Raw genomic sequence first — 19832 nt, 5'->3', positions numbered from 1 at the left:
TGGAGAAGTGTGTGTTTGAGCAGGAGTCCTTGCGATTTCTTGGTTATATCATCTCTGCCCAGGGTTTGGCTATGGATCCTGCTAAGCTACAGGCTGTGATGGACTGGCAGGAACCCCATTCTCTTAAAGCGGTGCAGCGCTTTATGGGGTTCATTAACTACTATCGACAGTTCATTCCACACTTCTCAACGTTGGTAGCTCCCTTGGTTGCCCTTACCAAGAAGGGAGCAAATCCCAAATTGTGGTCTGTGGAGGTCTCCAAGGACTTTAATTCCATAAAGTCACATTTCGCTAGCGCTCCCATCCAACATCATCCCGATGTAGACAAACCCTTTATCATGGAGGTGGATGCCTCATCTGTTGGTGCAGGAGCAGTCCTCTTCCAAAAGGATGCTCAAGGTCAGAAGCATCCTTGCTTCTACTTTTCAAAGACCTTTTCACCAGCAGAGAGGAATTATTCCATCGGGGACAGGGAGTTGCTGGCCATGAAATTGGCCTTCTCGGAGTGGAGACATCTTTTGGAGGGAGCTCGTTTTCCTTTCCAAGTCTTCACAGACCATAAAAATCTGGTGTACCTACAGACAGCCCAGCGTTTAAATTCTCGCCAGGCTAGATGGTCCTTGTTCTTCTCCCGGTTCCATTTCACCCTCCATTTTCTTTCTGGGGAGAAGAACATTCGTGCCGACGCTCTCTCTCACTCCGTGGTGTCATCAGTGGAGGAGGAAGAGGAGCCTCAGCTCATTATCCCCACTGAGAGCCTGAGAACCGTACCTCCGGTTTCGCTAGAGTCTGTGCCTCCGGGCAAGACTTTTGTACCACCCAAATTGCGACCGGAGGTTCTCTCGTGGGCTCATTCGTCCAGGGTGGGTGGACATTTTGAGACTAAAAGGATATCTGAGCTGTTGGCGAAGGACGTACTGGTGGCCACATATGGTCCGTGATGTCAGGGATTATATTCAGGCGTGTGTCTCCTACGCCAAAAATAAGTCTCCTCGACAACGGCCAGCTGGGTTACTCTATCCATTGCCGGTGGCAGACAGGCCCTGGGAGATGGTCGGGATGGACTTTGTGGTGGGTTTGCCCAAGTCTCGGGGCTGTACCATCATTTGGGTTATCACCGATCACTTCTCCAAAATGGTGCATTTGGTGCCGCTTCCGCGGTTACCTTCGGCATAGGCCTTGGCAGCGTTGTTCATAAAGCACATCTTTCGCCTACACGGTATGCCAGACAAGATTGTCAGTGACCGAGGTCCCCAGTTTGCGTCTCGGTTCTGGAGAGAGCTTTGTCGTCTTCTCAGCATTGAGTTAAATCTCTCCTCCGCATATCATCCCGAGACGAATGGATTGGTAGAGAGGGCCAATCAGACCTTGGTCACATATCTGCGACATTTTGTTTCAGCCAGGCAGGATGACTGGGCATCCTTGCTACCGTGGGCAGAGTTTGCACTGAACAATGCGGTTGCCGACTCCACTGGACAAACCCCATTCCTCCTCAACTATGGTCAGCATCCGCGGGTGCCTGTGCCTATGCCCGTGTCTTCTGCCGACTCCATGGTGGCAGACTGGGCTGTGGAAGCACGGGATATTTGGGACCGCACTCAGGATGCCATTCAGGCCTCCAAGGAGAGAATGAGGTCCTCCGCCGTTGCACATCGGCGCCCCGCTCCGACCTTTCCTCCTGGCGACTTAATGTGGCTCTCCGCCCGTAACATCAGGCTGCGAGTGGAGTCTGCTAAGTTTGCACCTCGCTACTTGGGTCCTTTCAAGGTCCTCAAACAGGTTAATCCTGTGGTCTATCGTTTGGCCCTTCCGCCACGCCTGGGTATCACCGACACCTTTCATGTGTCCCTCTTGAAACCCGTATACATGTCCCGGCTTTCCGAGTCATCTGCTGGGACATCAGGTTCGTCTACAGACGATTAGGAGGTGAACGCTATTTTGGGGTGCAAGGTGGTACGTGGCAAAAAAAATTATTTGGTGGACTGGAAGGGTCATGGTCCTGAGGACAGGTCCTGGGAGTCTGTTGAGCACATTCAGGCTCCGCAGCTCATTGCTGCCTTCGAGCGTGGAGAGGCCCAAGAAGGGGGGGGGCATGTCAGGGGTCGAGTTCCCGCCTCTGCACAGGGGGAATCTCAGGCCATCTTAGCTGCGGTCTCCCATTCTTTTCCTGCCGCAGTGGAGCCTGCTCAGCGGAGACGTCGGTCCCAGCGTCTTGCTCAGTCCCACTCTGTACAAAGAGTTACTGCTGCTTTTCCTGCTTCTGCCGTTGAAGTCAGTGCTGGGCAGCGGCGAGCAGACGCTTCTGGGACTAAGTCCTGCTCTTCTCGTTCTGAGCATGCCCTGAGTAAGATCTCTCAGTGGAGATCGAGGGTCACATGGTCAGATACTGCAGCTAAGTCCATTGGTCCTTTCAGGAAGGTCCTGTAGGTGCTAGGACTAAGTCCTGCTTGGCACACACTGAGCATGCCCAGGGCAAGATCTCTCAGTGGAGATTTGGGGTCACATGCTCAGGTATGGCAGCCTCTCATTGGTCCTTCTGGGAAGGTCTTTTACTTGCTGCAGCTATATAAGGCTCGCATAGCCGCACGGCCATGCGCTAGTATTGCTTTCATTTATGTACTTTGCACCAGTGTGGTCTTGTATGAGTGTGTTCAGGAACCCGGCTGAAATAAGCCCCTAGAATGCTGGCACCTCTGACGAGGAGTTCGTATGCTTCTGTGTTCAGGGACCTGGCCGAAATAAGCCCCTAGAATGCTGGCACCTCCGGCGAGGAGTTTCGTGTGCGTGCAAGACCACTGACTGCTCTTGTTTAGACAGTTAGCCTGTGCCTCTGTGGAGTCTAACAGGGCGCAGCGCTTTGAGTTCACGGCTGCTCTGTGAAATAACAGTTAGCTAACACTGCCATTAGTTCCGCTATTTACTAGCAGCAGGTTCTCCTGCACGGTGGACCCCGTGCTGGGAACGCATCTATCCTAATAAAATACATTCATTAGGTGCATTCCGCTAGCCCTATCATAACAGAGACTGATCCCAAACTCAGGCCCAGTGTATAAAACAACGCAATGTGAGTGGTAGCACGTGGCTGGCTGATATACAACAAACTAAGAGGACTGAGGTATATCCACTTTGGGAGAATTTGAATCTCACTTTTTTGGGGGAGACTGAACCCAAACTCAGGCCCAGTGTATAAAACAATGCAATGTGAGTGGCAGCAAGTGGCTGGCTGATATACGACAAACTAAGAGGACTGAGGTATATCCTCTTTGTGAAAATTTGAATCTCACTTTTTTTGGGGGGGAGACTGAACCCAAACTCAGGCCCAGTGTATAAAACAACGCAATGTGAGTGGCAGCAAGTGGCTGGCTGATATACTACAAACTAAGAGGACTGAGGTATATCCACTTTGTGAGAATTTAAATCACACTTTCTTGGGGGAAGACTGAACCCAAACTCAGGCCCAGTGTATAAAACAACGCAATGTGAGTGGCAGCAAGTGGCTGGCTGATATACTACAAACTAAGAGGACTGAGGTATATCCACTTTGGGAGAATTTGAATCTCAGTTTTTTGGGGGGAGACTGAACCCAAACTCAGGCACAGTGTATAAAACAACGCAATGTGAGTGGCAGCAAGTGGCTGGCTGATATACGACAAACTAAGAGGACTGAGGTATATCCACTTTGTGAGAATTTGAATCTCACTTTTTTTGGGGGGAGACTGAACCCAAACTCAGGTCCAGTGTATAAAACAATGCAATATGAGTGGCAGCAAGTGGCTGGCTGATATGCGACAAACTAAGAGGACTGACATATATCCACTTTGTGAGAATTTGAATCTCACTTTTTTGGGGGGAGACGGAACCCAAACTCAGGCCCAGTGTATAAAACAACGCAATGTGAGTGGCAGCAAGTGGCTGGCTGATATACGACAAACTAAGAGGACTGAGGTATATCCACTTTGTGAGAATATGAGTCTCACTTTTTTTGGGGGGGAGACTGAACTCAAACTCAGGCACAGTGTATAAAGCAACGCAATGTAAGTGGCAGCAAGTGGCTGGCTGATATACGACAAACTAAGAGGACTGAGGTATATCCACTTTGGGAGAATTTGAATCTCACTTTTTTGGGGGGAGACTGAACCCAAACTCAGGCCCAGTGTATAAAACGACACAATGTGAGTGGCAGCAAGTGGCTGGCTGATATACGACAAACTAAGAGGACTGAGGTATATCCACTTTGGGAGAATTTGAATCTCACTTTTTTGGGGGGAGACGGAACCCAAACTCAGGCACAGTGTATAAAACAACGCAATGTGAGTGGTAGCAAGTGGCTCGCTGATATACGACAAACTAAGAGAACTGATGTATATCCACTTTGTGAGAATTTGAATCTCACTTTTTTGGGGGGGAGACTGAACCCAAACTCAGGTCCAGTGTATAAAACAACGCAATGTGAGTGGCAGCAAGTGGCTGGCTGATATACGACAAACTAAGAGGACTGAGGTATATCCACTTTGTGAGAATTTGAATCTCACTTTTTTGGGGGGAGACTGAACCCAAACTCAGGCCCAGTGTATAAAACAACGCAATGTGAGTGGCAGCAAGTGGCTCGCTGATATATGAAAAAATACAAGGACTGTAGTACAATTTCAATCTCCCTACAATGATCTCAGGACAAGTATGGCAGCAATAAAAAGGACTGCTGCACACAAAAGTGTGGACAAATAAACAAGATAACTGTGCAGAAAGGAGCAACAGGATTTTTGCTTTTAAAAAAGCAGTTGGTTTGCACAGCAGTGGTGCAAACAGCAATGCAGCTATCAGGGAGCCTCATAAGGCAGCCTAATAAGCTACAGAGCTGATGCACAAAGATATAGCCTCCACTGTCCCTGCAAAACAAAGGTGGTGTTGGACAGTGGAAATTGCTACAGCACAAGCGGTTTGGGGGTTAATCTTCCCTCCCTATCTATGTCCCTTCTTCTGACGAAGCTGCAGCTACCTCTCCCTATGCTAAGATCAGCAGAAGTAAGATGGCGGCCGGCGTGCACGCCCCTTTATAGCCCCTGTGACGCCGCAGAAAGCAAGCCAATCAGTGTCATGCCCTTCTCTAAGATGGTGGGAGCCGAGACCTATGTCATCACGCTGCCCAGTCCTCCTTCATTGGCTGAGAAATGGCGCTGAACGCGTCATACGAAACGTGACTTTGGTGCGAAGATCGCCGACCTCATGGCCGATCCCACACTAGGATCGGGTCGGGTTTCATGAAACCCGACTTTGCCGAAAGTCGGCGATTTCTGAATTTGTCCGATCCGTTTCGCTCAACCCTAGTTATTAACACTCATTGGTGTTTAGAGCCACTTCTCCCAATCGGTGTCCTTCGTTGTCATTGGTTTAACTTGATGGGCAGGATTGTTTTTTTAACCATATTAACTATGTAACTATAGGTTCTTCAGCAGGCAAGCAATCTAAAAACCTAAGGTACTGTGCTCGCTGTTAGGTCCAGCTCTGGCCTCAGTAGCTCCTACTCAGCTAACCAACAGGCGCTCTGTCTCACGAGCTCCCTAGATTCCTTCTACTGACCAGTTGGCTCACTCTCATTTCTGGAATTCTTCTCAAGTCTTTTTTCCAATTCCCACTTTCCAGCAGTTACTAAAATATTAACTAAAGATAACTTTTTAATCCTGAACAAAAACTTTTTACATTTTCCAAGATTGTTTTCAGAAGTTTTGAAAGATTTAAATGACTTCACAAATTAAAAATGTCTCTCGAACAAGCAGAACTTCATTACTCAAGGGATGAGTCCCAAAGGATTCACAACCTTTTAAATAATAAAGGATTGTTTCATTTACCATTTAAGATGCATCTTTAATGGTTTTAACAGTTCAGAAAATATTGAGAGAAGTAGCAGATAAAAATAGAAGAACAGAACAATAGGACTGAACAAAGATCCTTTTCTTGACAAATCTCTGTCTATTACAGTAAGTGGCTTTTTTAATATATAACTGTGATTTTGGGGTAAAAATATAATGATTGACTATGCTTAGAGTAGGCGTTCAGTGTGATATTGACATAAGTCTAAGATTTCCTGTCTCCTAAGAGCAGCAGAATAAAGACTGTACTGCAGCTGCACATGTAGCTGTATAGGGGTATACATGGAATCTTTGTTCTGATCACTGAGGTTCCTGCGGGTCAGATCCCCACCAGTCATACATTAATTGTCTATCTAAGAACCTCAGTGACTTTTTTAAGCGACAGGGAGAAAAATGTCCTTGCCCAGCATTTTGCTAACAATTGCTCCTGTAGATCACGTATTGATATGTCATATTATATTCTATTATTTATTTTAACCCCGTCACCCCCAAGGGTGGTTTGCACGTTAATGACCAGGCCAATTTTTACAATTCTGACCACTGTCCCTTTATGAGGTTATAACTCTGGAACGCTTCAACGGATCCTGGTGATTCTGACAATGTTTTCTCGTGACATATTGTACTTCATGATAGTGGTAAAATTTCTTTGATATTACCTGCGTTTATTTGTGAAAAAAACGGAAATTTGGCGAAAATTTAGAAAATTTCGCAATTTTCCAACTTTGAATTTTTATGCAACTAAATCACAGTGATATGTCACACAAAATACTTAATAAGTAACATTTCCCACATGTCTACTTTACATCAGCACAATTTTGGAACCAAAATTTTTTTTTGTTAGGGAGTTATAAGGGTTAAAAGTTGACCAGCAATTTCTCATTTTTACAACACCATTTTCTTTAGGGACCACATCTCATTTGAAGTAGTTTTGAGGGGTCTATATGATAGAAAATAACCAAGTGTGACACCATTCTAAAAACTGCACCCCTCAAGGTGCTCAAAAACACATTCAAGAAGTTTATTAACCCTTCAGGTGTTTCACAGGAATTTTTGGAATGTTTAAATAAAAATGAACATTTAACTTTTTTTCACACAAAATTTATTTCAGCTCCAATTTGTTTTATTTTACCAAGGGTAACAGAAGAAAATGGACCCCAAAAGATGTTGTACAATTTGTCCTGAGTACGCCAATACCCCATATGTAGGGGTAAACCACTGTTTGGGCGCATGACAGAGCTCGGAAGCGAAGGAGCGCCATTTGACTTTTCAATGCAAAATTGACTGGAATTGAGATGGGACGCCATGTTGCGTTTGGAGAGCCCCTGATGTGCCTAAACATTGAAACCCCCCACAAGTGACACCATTTTGGAAAGTAGACCCCCTAAGGAACTTATCTAGAGGTGTGGTGAGCACTTTGACCCACCAAGTGCTTCACAGATGTTTATAATGCAGAGCCGTAAAAATGAAACAAAAATTTTTTCCCAGAAAAATTATTTTTTAGCCCCCAGTTTTGTATTTTCCCGAGGGTAACAGGAGAAATTGGACCCCAAACGTTGTTGTCCAATTTGTTCTGAGTACGCTGATACCCCATATGTGGGGAACCACCGTTTGGGTGCATGGAAGGGCTCGGAAGGGATGGAGCGCCATTTGGAATGCAGACTTAGATGGAATGGTCTGCAGGCGTCACATTGCGTTTGCAGAGCCCCTAATGTACCTAAACAGTAAAAAAAAAACACAAGTGACACAATTTTGGAAAGTAGACCCCTAAGGAACTCATCTAGATGTGTTGTGAGAGCTTTGAACCCCCAAGTGTTTCACTACAGTTTATAACGCAGAGCCGTGCAAATCAAAAATATTTTTTTTTCCACAAAAATTATTTTTTAGCCCCCAGTTTTGTATTTTTCCAAGGGTAGCAGGAGAAATTGGACCCTAAATATTGTTGTCCAATTTGTCCTGAGTACGCTGATACCTGATACGTGGGGCGGAACCACCGTTTGAGCGCATGGCAGAGCTCGGAAGGGAAGGAGCATCATTTGGAATGCAGACTTAGATGGATTGGTCTGCAGGCGTCACATTACGTTTGCAGAGCCCCTAATGTACCTAAACAGTAGAAACCCCCCACAAGTGACCCAATATTGGAAACTACACCCCCCCAAGGAACTTATCTAGTTGTGTTGTGAGAACTTTGAACCCCCAAGTGTTTCACTACAGTTTATAACGCAGAGCCGTGAAAAAAAAAATTTTCCCCAAAAAATTATTTTTTAGCCCCCAGTTTTGTATTTTCCCAAGGGTAACAGGAGACATGGACCCCAAAAGTTGTTGTCCAATTTGTCTTGAGTACGCTGATACCCCATATGTGGGGGGGAACCACCGTTTGGGCGCATAGGAGGGCTTGGAAGGGAAGGAGCGCCATTTGGAATGCAGACTTAGATGGAATGGTCTGCAGGCGTCACATTGCGTTTGCAGAGCCCCTAATGTACCTAAACAGTAGAAACCCCCCACAGGTGACACCATTTTTGAAAGTAGACCCCCTAAGGAACTCATCTAGATATGTTGTGAGAGCTTTGAACCCCCAAGTGTTTCACTACAGTTTATAACGCAGTGCCGTGCAAATAAAAAATATTTTTTTTTTCACAAAAATTATTTTTTAGCCCCCAGTTTTGTATTTTTCCAAGGGTAGCAGGAGAAATTGGACCCTAAATATTGTTGTCCAATTTGTCCTGAGTACGCTGATACCTGATATGTGGGGCGGAACCACTGTTTGAGCGCATGGGAGGGCTTGGAAGGGAAGGAGCGCCATTTGGAATGCAGACTTAGATGGAATGGTCTGCAGGCATCACATTGCATTTGCAGAGCCCCTAATGTACCTAAACAGTAGAAACCCCCCACAAGTGACACCATTTTCCACAAAAATTATTTTTTAGCCCCCAGTTTTGTATTTTCCCAAGGGTAACAGAAGAAATTGGACCCCAAAAGTTGTTCTCCAATGTGTTCCGAGTACGCTGATACCCCATATGTTGGGGTAAACCCCTGTTTGGGCACACGGGAAAGCTCGGAAGGGAAGGAGCACTGTTTTACTTTTTCAACGCAGAATTGGCTGGAATTGAGATCGGACGCCATGTCGCGTTTGGAGAGCCCCTGATGTGCCTAAACAGTGGAAACCCCCAATTCTAACTGAAACCCTAATCCAAACACACCCCTAACCCTAATCCCAACGGTAACCCTAACCACACCTCTAACCCCGACACACCCCTAACCCTAATCCCAACCCTTTTTCCAACCGTAAATGTAATCCAAACCCTAACCCTAACTTTAGCCCCAACCCTAACCCTAACTTTAGCCCCAACCCTGACTGTAGCCTTAACCCTAGCCCCAACCCTAACCCTAGCCCTAACCCTAACCCTAGCCCTAACCCTAACCCTAACCCTAGCCCTAGCCCTAACTCTAGCCCTAACCCTAACACTAATGGGAAAATGGAAATAAATAAATTTTTTAAATTTTTTTAAATTTTTCCCTAACTAAGCGGGTGATGAAGGGGGGTTTGATTTACTTTTATAGCGGGTTTTTTAGCGCATTTTTATGATTGGCAGGCGTCACACACTGAAAGACGCTTTTTATTGCAAAAAATATTTTTTGCGTTACCAAATTTTGAGAGCTATAATTTTTCCATATTTGAGTCCACAGAGTCATGTGAGGTCTTGTTTTTTGCGGGACGAGTTGATGTTTTTATTGGTAATATGTTCGGGCATGGGAGATTTTTTGATCGCTTTTTATTTTTGTGAGGCAGAATGACCAAAAACCAGCTATTCATGAATTTCTTTTGGGGGAGGCGTTTATACCATTCCGCGTTTGGTAAAATTGATAAAGCAGTTTTATTCTTCGGGTCAGTACGATTACAGCGATACCTCATTTATATCTTTTTTTTATGTTTTGGCGCTTTTATACGATAAAAACTATTTTATAGAAAAAATAATTATTTTGTCATCGCTTTATTCTGAGGACTATAACTTTTTTATTTTTTCGCTGATGCTGTATGGCAGCTCGTTTTTTGCGGGACAAGATGACGTTTTCAGCGGTACCATGGTTATTTATATCCGTCTTTTTGATCGCGTGTTATTCCACTTTTTGTATGGCTGTATGAGAATAAAGCGTTTTTTGCCTCGTTCTTTTTTTGTTTTTTTTTACGGTGTTTACTGAAGGGGTTAACTAGTGATATAGTTTTATAGGTGGGGTCGTTACAGACGCGGCGATACTAAATATGTGTACTTTTATTGTTTGATTTTTTTTTATTTAGATAGAGAAATGTATTTATGGGAATAATTTTTTTCTTTTTTTCTTTATTTAGGATTTTTTTTTTCTTTTTTTTTTACACATATGGAAATTTTTTTTTAACTTTTTTACTTTGTCCCGGGGGGGACATCACAGATCGCTGGTCTGACAGTTTGCACAGCACTCTATCAGATCACCGATCTGAGTTCCAGCGCTGCAGGCTTACCAGAGCCTGGTCTGCACCCGGAAGTAATCCCTGCAGGACCCGGATGCAGCCCCGCGGCCATTTTGGATCTGGGGCCTGCAGGGATAGGGGGTAAGAGACACTAGCAGCAACGCGATCACATCGCGTTGCTCCAGGGGTCTCAGGGAAGCCCGCAGGGAGCCCCCTCCCTGCGCGATGCTTCCCTGTACCGCCGGCACACTGCGATCATGTTTGATCGCGGTGTGCCGGGGGTTAATGTGCCGGGGGCGGTCCGTGACCACTCCTGGCACATAGTGCCGGATGTCAGCTGTGATAGGCAGCTGACACCCGGCCGCGATCGGCCGCGCTCCCCCCGTGAGCGCAGCCGATCGCGCTGGACGTACTATTCCGTCCTTGGGAATTAGGGCCCACCCCACATGGACGGAATAGTACATCCAATGGCAGAAAGGGGTTAAAACATAGTAGATTTCTTATTTAATTAAAATTTCACTATTTTTCTTTCTATTACAGGAAATCTTATGAAATGAACAGCAATCACACAGTGGGAACAGGATTTATTCTTCTGGGATTTTCTGGAGTTATCAAGAATCAAGTCTTCCTTTTTCCGATCTTCTTATGTATATACATCATCACTGTGTGTGGGAACCTGTCTATAATCCTCGCATACAAGCTTAGTCCGAGCCTCCACACTCCAATGTATTTTTTTCTTGCTAATTTTGCTCTCTTGGAAATAATATATGTTTCGTGTACCGTCCCGAAGATGTTGTCCAGTCTATGGCCAGAATGTAACGCCATCTCCTTCTCTGGCTGCGCTATACAGATGTATTGTTTCTTGCTGTTGGGTGGAACAGAATGCTGTATGCTGGGAGCCATGGCTTATGACCGCTATAACGCCATATGTCACCCTCTGTTGTATACTGTGATTATGAGTGAAGTGGTCTGTATCCAGCACATAGTGGGATCATACGTCGTTGGTGCAGTGAATGCTCTAATTCACACAACATTCACTTTTTCATTACCGTTCTGTGGATCAATTGAGATAGACCATTTCTTTTGCGATTTGCCACCCGTCCTAGAACTCTTCTGCCAGGACATTTGGGTTAATGAACTTGTGATATTTCTGATTGCCGGTTGTGTAATAATTGGTCCGTTCATTGTAACAATAATTTCCTATGTGGAGATCATTTCAAAAATTCTAAAACTTCGTTCTACATCCAGCAAGAAAAAAACTTTTGCAACCTGCTCCTCTCACTTAATAGTTGTTACAATATTTTATGGTTCAGGGATCTTTATGTATTTTAGACCGAGGTCAAAATATAAAAGTGGAAAAAATAGCTTGGTCTCTTTAATGTACACTGTTATTGCTCCTCTCTTAAACCCTTTTATATACAGCCTACGAAACAAAGAGGTCAAATCAAGTATCAAGAATATATTTGTACAAATGAAAAAATTCTGATAAATTATTTTCTGTTAATTTATAATTTTTCCATTTTATTTCAGTATATACAATATAATATGTTGTTGGCTGGACAGTTTGTAATTTAGTCTAAATCCAAAAGTAAAATTCTTAAATGATTTGGATCAAAAATATTTTTTAGGGCGAATACAATATTTTATTTTTATGTTTAATGATGAACTGTGCACTGTGAGCTCCAATCCCTCTGCAGTAAAAGCCTAAGATTAACACATCTTTTACAGTGCTAGTCCCCTCTGGATCATTTTGCTGCACCACGGTATGTGATGCGGAATCCTGATGCCATCTGAGTGTGCTCTTTCTTATGTCATGAATGTAACATGCCCTGCTCAGACCTTTGGGGGTATCTAGGATCAGAAGGTCACAGCAATTGGCAGATCGCAGGTCCTGTTTGGAGTCCGCTCAGCAATTAATTGGAGTGAAGAAGAAGTTTGATTTTCACTGAGTAGTGAAGGGGATAAGAGTTCCTTTTTGATCCTGCTGGGATTCCCATATGGCTGTAATTTCAGCTCCTTCCATTAGTTAAACTCACTCTTAGCTCTCTCCTATGCCAGTTATAGGTTTTCTATGCTGACCTCCCTCGAGAAGTTGTTCCAGTTAATGCTGTGCAGTTTCAGTTGTTGTTTGATTTCTCCCAGTTTGTCTTTCTCCTTGCTTTTTTTACTGTAGTAGAGAGTTTCTTACTGTCGTAGTGAGACTAGTGTCTTGCTGCTCTGTTATGCTAGGTTCACATTGCGTTAATGGGTTAATGCTAACGGACTGCGTTGCATGGCGAAATTGTCGCAATCCATTAGCGCACCCATTGACGGCAATGTGAATCTGATCTCTAGCGCATCGCTAGCGCATGCCATTTTCGGCACGCGCTAGCGATGTGCCGTTATTTTCTGACGGACCTCGGACGCTGCTTGCAGCGTCCGAGGTGTGCCCGAGGTCCGTTCCTCGCTAGCGCAGGTCTGGGATCTGCACTAGCGGGATCGGCAAACGCGATCCCTATAGATACATTGCATTAGCGCAATCCGCTAGTGCTATGCTCTTAACGGATTGCCCTAACGCAATGTGAACCTAGCATTAGGGTTGGCGGAACGCACCAAATAAAATATTATAGTAAGGTGCGTTCGCAACCCGGGGTCCACCGTGCAGAGATGGAACCTGCTGCTAGGCAATGGAGGACATTAGATGGCTATAGAGCACCGATGATACACAGGTTAAATGTCACCTGGTGTGAACAGCAGCGAACTCTGTTGCACCACAGAGCCGCAGCAAACACGGGAATAGAATGCTGTTCCCTGTTAAGCATCACAGGTCACAGCAGAAATGGCGCTAGTGAGGTCCCTAAAGCTCAGCCGCTGGAACACTGGGGTAAGAGTCTGACCAAACCCACAATGCGCACGGTGTCGTGCAAGCGACGCCGCTACTTGGTGCTGGCTCTATCTCCAATCTCTCCTGAAGACATGCACAACCAAAGGTAGGGGATATATTAGGCTATGAGATCCTTTTATAGATCCCAATATACCAGGACCTTGCTAGCAGACCATTCCAGGCTCACTTGAGGACCTGAGCAGTTGACCGCCAACCACCAATAAAAGGTTGCCACCTCACGAGCATGCTCAGTAGGGCGAAACCCGGGCATAGTCTCAGGAACAACTGCTCGCTACTGTTTGCTGTGGTTTGCCATAGCTGAACCTGGAGAGGCAGCAGCAATCAATTGCACAGCACGGGTCTGAGCAATACACTGACACCGATGTCTCTGCCTAGCAGGATCCACTGCGGTCGAGACTGAATGGGGGACTGCAGGAGAAGACATGGTTTGGGATTCCTCCTGTGCAGAGGGAGAATCCCGATGCCTAACAGCTCTACTCTTTAGTCAGAGTTAGCTCAAGGCTAGCCATGGCTTAGGCATGTGATTGCACAAGGTCAGAAAGACCCATCTAGGGATGATAGGGAGCGTATGGTTCAGTCTCAGTTGAATCTTTAGTGGTCTCCCTCCTCCTCTCTCCCTATCATAAGGGCTCCTTTACCTTTTTGTCAGGGTTTCAAACCTCTTTTATGTCTCACACCGGGCATTTCCGTGCTCCAGCGTGACACTTTAGCAATATGTTAAATGGGCATTTTTTTCTGCACACAGCAGAGCAATCAAATCATCTCTTGGAATTGTAAGGAGACCCGAACCAGGCAGATCTTTTCCATGAAAGGTCCGGAACCAATGGGACTGTCATCCAGGTTATGCAGAGAAGAAGGGAGCACAGGCAAACTAATAGGGCTGCAGCACGTGAGACACCAGGAAGATTTGGCGGGAAGGCAGAGCTCGCGGTTGGGGAGAAAAAGAGGTGGAGCTTGGTTTACGGTCAAAAAGAAGGACACGCATCAGGCAGAGAGAAATTTGTGCTGACAGGAAGGGGACGAAAAGCTCGCTGGACTAAGGTGACTCCCATTACATTGAGGTGCCAAACTGACAGAGATAGCGGGGGCTGCGCGCGTGCCTTTAGATAGAAGCACATGAGAGAGGGGCTCATTTTGGTCCTGACTGACAGAGATAGCGGGGACTGCGTGCGTGCGAGAGGGGCTCATTTTGGTCCTGATAAAACCTTTCAGTGGCTACAGAAGTTAGTGTATCCCTTTATGAAGACAGATGTTGAGAAAGTGTGTAGACTCTGCAGAAGCTGTGAATTGTCCAAGCCTCCAGAACAGAGTTCCCCAACACAAACCATTGTGACCTCAGCCCTACTAGAAGTCTTGATGAGCGACTATGTGACTGTAGGACATGCCCATCAAGGTTATAAACACTGCTTGGTAATGACCGATCATTTCACCAAATTTGCTGTTGTGACCCCTACTCAAGATCAGACTGCAGAGTCGGTAGCTCATGCTATCTGTAAGAACTTGATCCAGGTTTATGGATGTCCGAAGAGGATACTTTCGGATCAAGGGGCCTGTTTTATGGGATGAGTAATGGAGGAGTTGTATCATTTGTATCAAATAGAGAAGTCATGGACAACACCCTATCATCCTCAGGGTAATGGAGCATGTGAAAGATTTAGCTGGACTCTCATTCAAATGCTGAGAACATTGGAGGAAGACCGTAAGGCACGTTGGCCTGAATTCATGACAGAATTGGTATGGGTATATAACAACCGAGTGCATCTTACCACCGGATACACCCCTTACACCCTGCTTTTCGGCAGACAAGGCAAAGAAATCACAGAATTAGAGCTGGACCCAGAGGAGGACTACCCACGGACTGGGGTGTCCACCTGGATACGAGAACACCGTCATCGGCTGCAGAAGTTACATCGCTTGGTAAAGACCTGGTTTCAAGAAATGGAACATTGCGACCCGAACCAGGCATATTTTTTCCGTGAAGGGTCCGGAACCAATGGGACTGTCACCCAGGTTATATAGGGAAGAAGGGAGCATGGGCAAGCTAATAGGGCTGCAGCGCGTGAGAGACCAGGAAGATTTGGCCGGAAAGCAGAGTGCGCGGTTGGGGAGAAAAAGGGGCGGAGCTTGGTTTACAGTCAAAAAGAAGGATGTGCGTTAGGCAGAGAGAAGGCTGTGCAGACAGGATGGGGATGAAAAGCTTGCTGGAATGAGGTGGCTCCCATTATATCAAGGTGCCAAACTGACAGAGATCGTGTGCCTTTAGATAGAGACTACCGACCACAACGTACCGGGTTTCTGCTGACATCGTCTACTGTGAGGAAAAGATCCCAGAGAGAGGATGTAAGCGCCCACACGCTTAGACAGGGAAATTAGATATCGGCTTTGAGGAGATTTCTTCCGTAACAATGGAGACAGGTGACACAAGATCCCGGTACGCTGAGGGGAAGAAAAATTGTGTGATACCCGGTCATCAAGTTCCTATCGATTGCACACTGACCTTGCCCTGGGGAATCCCCACCGCTGTCAGGAGGATATACGTCAACGTTAAGAGAAATACTCCAGATCACGAGGGATTAACACCACCGCCAGGATCAGAGACGTCATTATTCTGAGGATCATAACGGACATCTATGCATCACAGTTTTGACGCTAAAGAACTCTCTGTAACGAACCGGTTTCCTGAAGTCGTAGTTGAAGAAATTATTTTTGTTTTCCTTTGTTTTCTCCTCTGGAACTATTTTTTTTTCTTTTCTCTTTTTTTCTTTTATTTCCCTCCACACCTATTTTTTCCTTGCTCCCGATTCCGTGTTCTGTTGACCTTTTATCCCTGTTGTGTTTTCTCCCTGAGGGGAGTAGTTATTGTAAAAAATTAAATTTTGTGTTAACCCTTGCTCTGTCTCTGTCACTGCATCCCGTAACCTGCTTACATAATGACCATGCTAAAAGACATGATATCTGCAAAAGGGCATAGTGTCAGAGGAGCTTCAGACCAGTCATTAATGGGAGACTTGCATTTTGGTTCTAATATAATTATGCACAGCAAGATCACAACACACACACAAAAAAAATACATGAGTCAACACACTGTAGACTGTAGATGCATCTCTCCATCATTTTAAAATTCCCCATTATCTATTGTAGATAAAAGGTTCAAAATTACAATGCGTTTGCAAAAAAAATTAAATTTGCTCTAAAGATTCTCCTATTGATAACAGTTATTAAAAATATATTTTATAAACATTGTTGCAATTCATAGCCTGTCAACACAATCTAATGTCCATTGTCTAGTCAGTGGAAGGATGTAATGTGTAATTTTACTTATTTTTGCAATTTGTCTTCTTCTAAAGAGTGTGGAATTTTAAAATCATATTCTTTTATTCCCAAATATTAAAGGAAATGTTCTTGAAGAGTAATTAAAAACATGAAATAATTAGTCATGTAGGTATACATAGAGTTATGAGTTTTGGGACAAAAAATATATTTTTTTGTTTGAAACTAACTATCAAATTAATCAGTACCACTGGTCCTCGGTATAGTTAGCCTTCATTTACCATACTCTAATAGGTGGAGGCAACCCATTGGCTCCAACAATTCCCTTGTGTATACCACTCGTTTACTGAGGTACCCCTCTATCTTACAGTTTAACAGCCTTAATAGTAGCAATCTCCTGCTGCTCTTATTCAGTCTCATTTAAGTTCAAGCCCCTCACACCTCCGTTGGTCTACACTATTTTATCTCTTCTTTTTCTCTACATTTTTTTAATCACTTTATCCATAAGTGATGAGCTATATTCTGCACCACAATAACATTATCACAGAAGAGACGCCTGTTCTGCATAGATTCTGGTTACCCTTCACCTTGGATCATGCTATTGAAAACTGTTCTTCATAATTATTGTACGGTGGCTGTCTGACACCTATTGTTTGGGGGATAAAGTTGAAGTAATGTTTTAGTCACCCTGACAAAGCCTCTGGGTGAAACGTGCATTGGGGCAGGTGGACCAGGACGCATGTACCAGACCCCCCTTTTCACTGACATACCATCCTTTGTGTAAGTACATACCTTATGCATTTTTTCACAAAACTATTTAGTACCAGTCATGACACTTGTTAATTGACTTGAATTATTATGTTGATGAGGTTCTTTGTTCTATTTGGAAACTGTTGTGTTAGGGTACTGTCACACAGTGGCACTTTGATCGCTACGACGGTACGATCCGTGACGTTCCAGCGATATCCATACGATATCGCTGTGTCTGACACGCAGCAGCGATCAGGGACCCTGCTGAGAATCGTACGTCGTAGCAGATCGTTTGGAACTTTCTTTCGTCGCTGGATCTCCCGCTGTCATTGCTGGATCGTTGTGTGTGACAGCGATCCAGCGATGCGTTCGCTTGTAACCAGGGTAAACATCGGGTTACTAAGCGCAGGGCCGCGCTTAGTAACCCGATGTTTACCGTGGTTACAAGCGTAAAAGTGAAAAAAACAAACAGTACATACTTACATTCCGGTGTCTGTCCCCCGGCGTTCTGCTTCTCTGCACTGTGAGCGCTGGCCAGCCGGAAAGCGAGCACAGCGGTGACGCGGTGACGTCACCGCTGTGCTTTCCGGCTGGCGCAGACACAGTGGAGAGAAGCAGAACGCCGGGGGACAGACACCGGAATGTAAGTATGTACTGTTTGGGTTTTTTTACTTTTACGCTGGTAACCACGGTAAACATCGGGTTACTAAGCGCGGCCCTGCGCTTAGTAACCCGATGTTTACCCTGGTTACCCGGGGACCTCGGCATCGTTGGTCGCTGGAGAGCTGACTGTGTGACAGCTCCCCAGCGACCACACAACCACTTACCAACGATCACGGCCAGGTCGTATCGCAGGTCGTGATCGTTGGTAAATCGTATAGTGTGACAGTACCCTTACTCTGCGAGCAAATGGACTGTAGGATAGGATGCTGATGTTCATTCTACTCATATCAAGAGTGCAGTGCAGACTGTCCACCCGACGAGGGGTCCTAAGCTTGTCCTGCAAAAGTGCATGGTCTGCAAATGGCTGGACTGCTGGACTCAGTGAGTATGGTGACCTTCGCGAGAGCCACTATGACGTCGAGAAGATGTGAACAAGAGTGGACCCTCTGGGTCACGGCACTCAGGCTCCAACGGACGAGCGAACCTGGGAACAACCCCTATACAGGGATCGTGAGGAGCAGGCCCGAGGGAGTCAGATGCCGCAACAGCTGGAACCAAAAGGGACGGCTCAGGAGAGAAAAAGCACAGGACAGGGTAACAGCGATGCTAGAGTCAGAGAGGAACAGGAATACAAGCACTGCCAAATAAACAGGACGGAACAGGGAACGGGCCAGAAGCACGTATGGAATGCACACGATAATCAGGCACCGCCATAAAGGCGGAACTGCCTGATATATCCTGTGCTGAAGGTTGATTGGGAGGCAAGGGCTGCTGGGAAGAAACTGAAGGGGTTAAATGCAGGGAAGAGGGCGCGAACACGACCTAAGGGGTTTGCAAGGAGCAGACACAGGTCGGGGGAAAGGATTTGGACGTGCACCATGCTGAGGCCCCCTAGTGGCTGCAAAGGAGGACGGTGGAAGAGCGCGGCGCTGGAAGGAGGCAGAGCAGAACCCCCGGGGACAGCGGCAGCAGAGACTGCAGCAGCAGAGATGGCGGCGATGCATCCAGAGCGGCGAGGAGGAAGCGGGAGAGCAGACCCCGATGCAGAAGGAGCGACCGCGACAGGAGCAAGGACAGCGCGATGCCTGGCGAGGTAAGGTACTCAGTCCCATGAGGTTGGCGTGGTCCAAGATTTATTGCACCCAATTATCATAGGCTAGGGCTTTGTGTTGTTTTGGCACTTACAGGTAGGGGCGGAGACCTTAATTGCTTACATAAGAGACAGAATGGCCGTAAAGAAGTCTCAGCAAAACCAGAGCCTGATAGGTTTTCCTTTTTCTCTAATGGTGGGGAATTAGGAGGTAGTGTGCCTGCACATTCCTGAGATAGGAGTGACTGGGGGAAAATTTGGGTCCACCCATATAGGAAACTAACTCTAAAGGAAGTGTTGAATAAGGTAACTGTTATAAATGGTGTGAATATCTGAAGCTGTGGGTTGTAATAATCACCTAGGCAGGTTAGCGATGCAACTACTTTACATTCCTTACATCCATGGTTTTGCAACAAATATAAGTAGATTGCCAAAAAACATTGCCCCCAGTCCACAAGATCCCCTCCCCAGGGCCGAGAGTCCCACTGTCCCCATATAGGGTGATACTCACTGTCTCCCAACTTTTGGTTGGTCCACAGATTTTGCATCTTCCTCCAGTATACTCAAAATCAAGGCTCCTCCAGATGACTAATAACCCAACCAACGTGCATGTATCCAGGATCAACAATACTTAAGAAAGTTTGTGAAATCCAGATGACACCTCCCTTAACCGTAGCAGGTGAATCCGGCCCAGCTGGCAACTGATCTCCAAAACTCCATAGGCCATCCATCCATGGCTCCAAGACCTCAGCCTAGAGGATCCCCTCCCCTCAACGTCACTCCAATAAATCCACACTAAACATGTGGCTTCTTTTCCTCCCTTCCCCTTAAACAGTTGCTTTTTGTTCAATGAATGAAGAATAT

At 45.7% G+C, this 19832-nt stretch overlaps 1 protein-coding gene across 1 annotated transcript; it reads left to right on the top strand.

The window, feature by feature from the left end:
• Positions 1 to 10860: 10860 nt before the first annotated feature.
• LOC143768856 (olfactory receptor 5A2-like) lies at positions 10861 to 11797 on the top strand. The gene has a single exon (XM_077257480.1). The coding sequence runs from the start codon at positions 10865 to 10867 to the stop codon at positions 11795 to 11797; it is 933 nt and encodes a 310-aa protein (XP_077113595.1). The 5' UTR covers positions 10861 to 10864.
• Positions 11798 to 19832: the final 8035 nt, after the last annotated feature.

This window comes from Ranitomeya variabilis, chromosome 4 (assembly GCF_051348905.1).
Source record: "Ranitomeya variabilis isolate aRanVar5 chromosome 4, aRanVar5.hap1, whole genome shotgun sequence".
NCBI classification, from domain to species: domain Eukaryota; kingdom Metazoa; phylum Chordata; class Amphibia; order Anura; family Dendrobatidae; genus Ranitomeya; species Ranitomeya variabilis.
This window is presented reverse-complemented; position numbering and strand designations above follow the sequence as displayed.

What these genes read in the sequence shown, in the direction of transcription:
- LOC143768856 (XM_077257480.1), top strand. Translation starts at nt 10,865, where the DNA reads ATGAACAGCAATCACACAGTGGGAACAGGATTTATTCTTCTGGGATTT.